General features: G+C 42.8%; 1 protein-coding gene across 1 annotated transcript in view; it reads left to right on the plus strand.

Moving 5' to 3' along the window:
* Window positions 1-4,526, plus strand: part of TNFRSF9 (TNF receptor superfamily member 9) — a 5,712-nt gene extending 1,186 nt beyond the window's left edge. The window contains exons 2-7 of the mRNA XM_026051085.1: window positions 92-190; window positions 528-665; window positions 1,760-1,826; window positions 1,909-2,045; window positions 2,283-2,417; window positions 3,345-4,526. Of these exons, the coding sequence (XP_025906870.1) occupies window positions 92-190; window positions 528-665; window positions 1,760-1,826; window positions 1,909-2,045; window positions 2,283-2,417; window positions 3,345-3,472 (704 nt within the window). The 3' untranslated portion in view covers window positions 3,473-4,526. The remainder of the gene's footprint in view (window positions 1-91; window positions 191-527; window positions 666-1,759; window positions 1,827-1,908; window positions 2,046-2,282; window positions 2,418-3,344) is intronic.
* The last annotated feature ends 2,095 nt before the right edge of the window (window positions 4,527-6,621 follow it).

Genomic DNA, 6,621 nt, shown 5'->3' on the forward strand with positions numbered 1-6,621 from the left:
CCCCCTGCCCGGCCGGTGAGGCGCGGGGCGGCGCGGCGCGAGCACGCTCCCGCTCCCGGTCACGGCAGCCACCGCGTGTCTCGGCCCGCAGGTACCTTCGTGCTGAGCGCCGGCTGCCGGCCCTGCCCGCCCGACACCTTCTCCAGCGCCGCGGGACGGAACCGCTGCAGCCTCTGCCGCAGATGCGAAGGTACCGGCACCCGCTGCGGGCGGCGGCGGGGGAGCCCGGCCAGGCGGCAACGGGGACGGCGTGGCCTCTCTCCGGGCTGCTGGACCTGCGGGGGGATGAGCGCTTATTCTTAAATGTTTCGCTTATCCAATGCAGGATAAAATAATTTGCACTAACTTGTCATTTCATTGCAAGCAGAAAATAGCACCGGCCAAATAACGGGATGCACATGCCCAAGCTCTCCCTAAACTGATGGTTTACTTTGTGTCAGTGGTCGAGCAAACGTCTTTGTTCTTCCGCTGCTGCAGTCGTTAGGTTTGAATACATGTCTAACGTGGGAGTTGCTTCTGCCTTTCAGGAAGATTCAGGTATCTAAGACAGTGTTCACCAGAAAGTGATGCTGAGTGCACGTGCAGGGACGGGTATCACTGCACCGGCAACGGCTGCTCCCGCTGTGACAAGAACTGCGGCGTGGGCAAGGAGAACACGGGCAGCGGTAAGGTCCCCTTTCCCTGTTAGTTTAAGCGCCTGCGTCAGCTGCACTGAGCACGGTGCAGGAAGGGGAGCTGTAAGGACCTCCAGCAGACAAAACCCGCCAGCGCTGCTACCCTCGCCGCATACTCCATGGAACGAGCAGTCAGCCGTGCTCACCAAAAGCTGAGCCCTGTGCAGACTCAAATCACACCTTTGGTTCCCTTTTCATGGCAGCAGCCTYGTAGCCAGCACAGGCGATACAGAGCTGAGAACACTGCAGTTAAATGCAAGGAGCAGCAGCTTCTGCTAAAATGGTTCAGCAGCCCAGTATTACATATTGTCCATGGCTTCTGCACTGGGCACAAATAAAAAAATGCCTTGTAAACTCAGAACAGCTTGTAAAATATTAATTCATGGCAAGTATTTATGAATGTGGATTGTTGCTCATGTACGAACAGATGGTAACAATGCTGATTGAAATGCTCATCTTMTATATTATTGAGAACTGGTTGGATGGCAGARCTCAGCGGGTGGTTTATAAATGGGGCCGAGGCCAGTTGGAGGCCTGTGGCCAGTGGTATCCCCCAGGGGTCAGTTGTGGGCTGGGTGCTGTTCAGCCTGTCCATCAATGACTTGGACGAGGGCACAGAGCGCACCCTGRCTAAGTTTGCAGATGATCYCAAGCTGGGTGGAGTGGCTGACACTCCAGAGGGTTGTGCTGCYATCCAGAGGGACCTGGACAGGCTGGAGAGTTGGGCAGAGAAGAACTTCATGTGGTTCAACAAGGACAAGGGCGGGGTCCTGCACCCGGGCAGGAATAATCCCAGGTATCAGTACAGATTAGGGATTGACCTGCTGGGGAGCAGCTCCGCAGAGAGGGACCTTGGAGTGCTGGTTGACACCAAGTGAACCATGAGGCAGCAGTGCCCTCGTGGCCAAGAAGGCCAATGRGCTYCTGGCTGCATCAGGAGGACGTTGCCAGCAGGTCAAGGGAGGGGATCCTGTCCCTCTGCTCAGCTCTGGTGARGCTGCCCTTGGAGCATTGGGTGCAGTTCTGGGCTCCCAATAGAAGAGGGACGTGTCTTGTTGAGGGTTGCCCTCTTTGTCTCGTTGAAGGCTGCCAAACTTGCCGCTTTGGAACCTTTAATGATCAACCCGATGGCTCCTGTAAAAACTGGACAAAGTAAGTAATCAAAAAATAAATGATACTGCTACTGCAATTGACTGAATTCATTTTCATGATTTTGTTTTTAAATATTGTTCAGATGCTCTGCAAGCCAGGTCCTGGAACATGGAACTACAACAAGAGATGTCATTTGCAGACACACTTCAGATAGTCCTGCTKTAGCCACTACTCTACCCACCACTTCTCCTGCCTTTCCCTTTTCTAKCGTGGTTCCAGGTTAGTCATCACATAATATTGTTCAATTCTTGCTAAAGAATTACAACTTTTCTGAGTACTGAGAGTACTAGAGCTTACACACATATTGAAATCAAGAGGACTTTCTTGTATCCATTTCTAATATTGCAAAACTAATCTAGAAGCAGGCACATTGAGGTGGCAGTAAAGAAGCTGGCTAATTCAGCTGCAGTACAAATTTGCTCTGTAACACTGAAGAGAATGCTGTTTGCTTGGCAGGGAAGGACCTCCAGCTGGACATCATCAGAATTTCTCTTGCTGTAACGGGGCTGCTGTGCCTACTGTTTCTGCTGCCTTTGTGCATATGCTTCAACATTTGGCAGAAAAAGAAACTATGTGCCATGTTCAAAAAAAGTAAGATGGATGCACTTTTAAATTGTTGGGGTTTTTTTGTTTGTTTAWTTTCCTTTTTGAAACTGGATAGAAAGTAGGAATCCAGGTTTAGATGCCTTCAGAAGATAGTTGCAGATATGTTGAAAATTTCCTGTGGAAGTCAGAATAACTGAAAGGAATCTAAAGTTTTGGAATTTTTATTATCATCAGGTCTCCGGTAGCTGTGGCTGTTTTATCAGTGTTGCAGGTTAACTCTGACCACATCCACAAAGGTGAATAGGCTCAGCTGAGCTTTGCTTATCCTGTTAGGATTTAGTTTTATCACTTCCAAGCACCATCCCTGGCACATGTGACAACAGTGCTTTCCAGTCCCATCTGCTCAGAAATAGTACCTACGGCCCAGAGCCTGAACGTCCTAAGGCCAGCAACAAACAGCACCAACCAGACTGCCTGCTGTTGTGCTCTGGGRGTATTTTTGACATTTTATTGACAGTAAAAGAGTGAATATCAAACAGAGATATGTCGCTACACAGATTCAGAGCCATGAATATGTGACTCTCCAAGTTATCATTTCAACATGAAACTGGGAAAAAAAATAGGTTTTTCTTTTCTTACCTAAGGATATGAGGGTAAAGGCTTCATCCTCTAATGTGATTCTGATTATAGGAGAAAATAACACTGGTCCAAAAATCTAACAGTTCCATGTTACTCACTCTTCCTTTCATCCCTTGTGGCAAACAAAGACCTAGCAGCCCTTGGTGCACTGGGAAAACAAAGTATGATAAATTAATGCATCAGAAACATCTATGTAGAGAAACAATTTACAATCAAATTATTATATTACTAAGATTTTTACCTGCTTATGTCCTGCACGTGTGACTGAGAAAGGGTGGAATAAGAAGCCTGGATATGTTCAACAGAATTTGAATGTATGTTTTCTTTCATTAGTGCATGCCACACTTGAACAAACAACTCAAGAAGACGATGCCTGCAGCTGCCGCTTTCCCGAGGAAGAGCAAGGTGAATATCACGACTGCGGCAAATCCACAGAATGCAGAGATCCTTTGGTGAATTAGGAATTGTACCAAAATTTTGTTTTCTTCGAGAATGCAGGGCACGAACCTGCCTACGGAACAGAGAGACTATCAGAATCTGTGAATTTCAGAGTGCTTAATAGGCCAACCAGATACTGTACTTGATCCACAGACTTAGACRTGTACATCACTTCAAAGTGGTAGAAAGGGTGTATAGCTTTCTGGTCCCCCTTTATAAATTATRTCTGGGCCATAATTTACATGCAGCCTGAAAGCAAGTAGCATATAGCAGACTCGCACGTGACACTGCTGGTCTCTATATTGTGGTTACCAACTCTTTTCTTGAATTTGAAACCTGCAGCTCCTCTTCATGAGTGGCTTGAATCATAAGTGTTTGGTTTGATTTACAAATACAGAGAAATGCCATTTAAAACTTGCAGATGCCAATTGCCCTGGAAGCAGATACCYGATTTGACCTGTGCACAGCTTCTTAGTTGGAAGAGAGGAATTTATAAAAGTCTAGAGCTGCAAAGTTTGATAATAGCTTGCATCCGCTGTTACATTACATCAATTGGCCTAAGAGAGGCAGTGGAAACGCTGAGAAAATTTGTGGTTGACTTGATCTCAGAAATAGATATTACAATGCAACTGGACTGCAACATCTTGAAGTCCTACATCATTCCACTTTGATCTTTTAAATGATATAAATATATTATGTACCTTGCAGATGTGGTAAATGTAGAATGTGATACATTTCTGTTACTATTTTTGTAACTCTGAGGTTGGAAAAAAWTTAACATCAAACAGTGTATCTGCCTGTTTGATCAATGACTATTACCTTAGCCTTAAAAGAGAGAAAAGAAAATGGGTGTTTGAGTCATGGCATTGGCAGTAATACTACTAACCTTTTACAAAACCAAGTAAGTATCTTATGTTCAATAAATATTATTTGAAAATAGAATGAAAATCTGTAAACATGTCTCCTAAAGAGTATTTTCTTTTCCTGTGACTAAAACTTAGAAGAATGCTGTTGTGCTAGAAGAATGACAGACTGACTTTCTGCTCAACAGAAGATTAAGATAGAAGATTATTTTCTCCAAACCACACTTATTTTGATCAAATTGTACATAAGTGGTTACAGATCAGCATGTTAGGAAATAAATGTATTTCTGGAGCCTGAACTGCAAAGATTATTTAAATTTCTGTTTTTTTTTTCCTCTACAATTTTTTTTTTCTCTACAAAATCTCCTCACCTCTCTATCAGTACTTTCAGTCATAAGAAATATGTGACTATCAAGTCAAATTCACACCCTTAAAGACATGGGCAGAACATAGGAAAATCCACCAATGTATTCACAAATTGTCATCCTGGCAACAGTGGTGCATGTCTTAGGAGAATATACAGGAGTTCTGCTTGTGATTAATTTCTAATCTAATTTGAAGTTCTAATCTAATTTTAATTTAAATAGGACTAAAATTACAGAAGTAGTCTTCCTTTAAACCAAAGGAAGATACAGTCGATTCTGCCTGTGATTTCTGTCAGAAGAAAATGAAGAAACCTATATTAATAACAAAACATTAACTTTGTTGCCACAAGAATCCCTCAACTGTATGCAAATTTCCATTTTACAACAATGCACCTCTTTCAGCCACAGAAGCAGAGTACTTATTATATTTATCCTCTACCTTTCCTTGTCTTAATTGTTAGGTCCAAATCTTTGCTGAAATTCTGGGGACACTTCAACATGTGAAAGTATAGATTATTACAATATTTTTATATTATTCAAACTTTGGGGAAAGGATGGAGAAAGGGAGGAGAAATCTGTAAAAAATCTACTGTAAGCTGCTGTTGGTTACCTGTATTTTTGATAGGCCAYGTGCATCTTGGCTTCACAGGCAGCTCTTCATGGAAGAACAGACTCTTTAATTCTTTAGTATCTGAATAAACTTATCATGTCACCTAGAAATAATATAGGTCACTCCTCGTAATCCTTTGAGCTGTATCTCTTGTCTGCTTTCTGTGACTCTCTTTTCTCAACAGTCTTTGTCATTTATTGTGTAGCAACCAAGAGGAAATGGGAATGCCATGATGAGTCAAGCAGTGCAGGTGGTTTGGGATGAGGTAACAGGCCACATGCAAGCTTTTCACTTGTCTATTTGTTTTTCTTGGAAGTCAGCCAGTGTCCTACTAGCCAGACCGTGTATGGAGGCCTTGGTGACATCAGACCAGAATTCTGTAGGCATGGAAAAAGGAGATATATCCTCATTAAATATAAGTTTAAGCAGGGCAGCCTGCTGCCTTTTTATTGCTTCCAAAACCAGTACCATTTCCTGGCACAGTTACTGGTAGCAGTAATTAAAACCTTGGTCACCAGATGTCTTGATTCCATTTTCCTGGAAGAACTGCATAGGTAAGTTCTGTGCCTGATGCATCTGGAGAGGAGAGTCCCTGAAATTATTATAAGCATACTATAATTCTTTTAAACTGAACACGATTTCTTATTTTCAGTTTCTGCTAGATCTTTCATACTTACTATGTCACTGCAGCAATTGTGTCTTGGCCACTGTGAGTTCCTCAGACATCTTCTTCCCCCTTCAGATGCTTCAATTACACATCTATTTCTTAAAAACCAAGAACAATGCTTACTGTTTTGTGAAAGCTAGTCTTCCAAAGAATATCCCAGAAAGCACATGGATTACATAGAAAAATGCCTCTAATTGTGAAATGCACAGAAAGTTTTCTAACGGAACAGACACTGCTTAAAGAACCGAAGACATAAGACGTGCTCCTCTATATTGCTCACTTTGGGTGAAGCTATGCGTATATGTTATATTTGAAACAAATGACAACTTACCTTTTCCTAAAATAAAACCAGTGGGTAGCCTTCTCTGACAGTCATTCAGATACTAACACCATAGCCACAAATTACTCTATAGGAAACGATTCACTCAATACCTAGGAAAAGTTATCTATTCAACAGATCATTTGTACCACATCACTTGCACCTGGCCTGTATAACACACAAAATCAAGATAAATCTCACTATCGAAATGATAGGCTTGATCTCTCACTACAGGCTGCTTCATTTTCCCTCTCACTTACAAAGAAGCCCTCCCTGCTAGAACAATTATACACAAACACACACAAAATCAGACCTCTATATTTTCCTGCTCTTTGCTTTCTCCAGAAT

Source organism: Nothoprocta perdicaria, unplaced genomic scaffold (genome assembly GCF_003342845.1).
Source record: "Nothoprocta perdicaria isolate Ctin4 unplaced genomic scaffold, notPer1 scaffold_72, whole genome shotgun sequence".
Taxonomy (NCBI): Eukaryota; Metazoa; Chordata; class Aves; order Tinamiformes; family Tinamidae; genus Nothoprocta; species Nothoprocta perdicaria.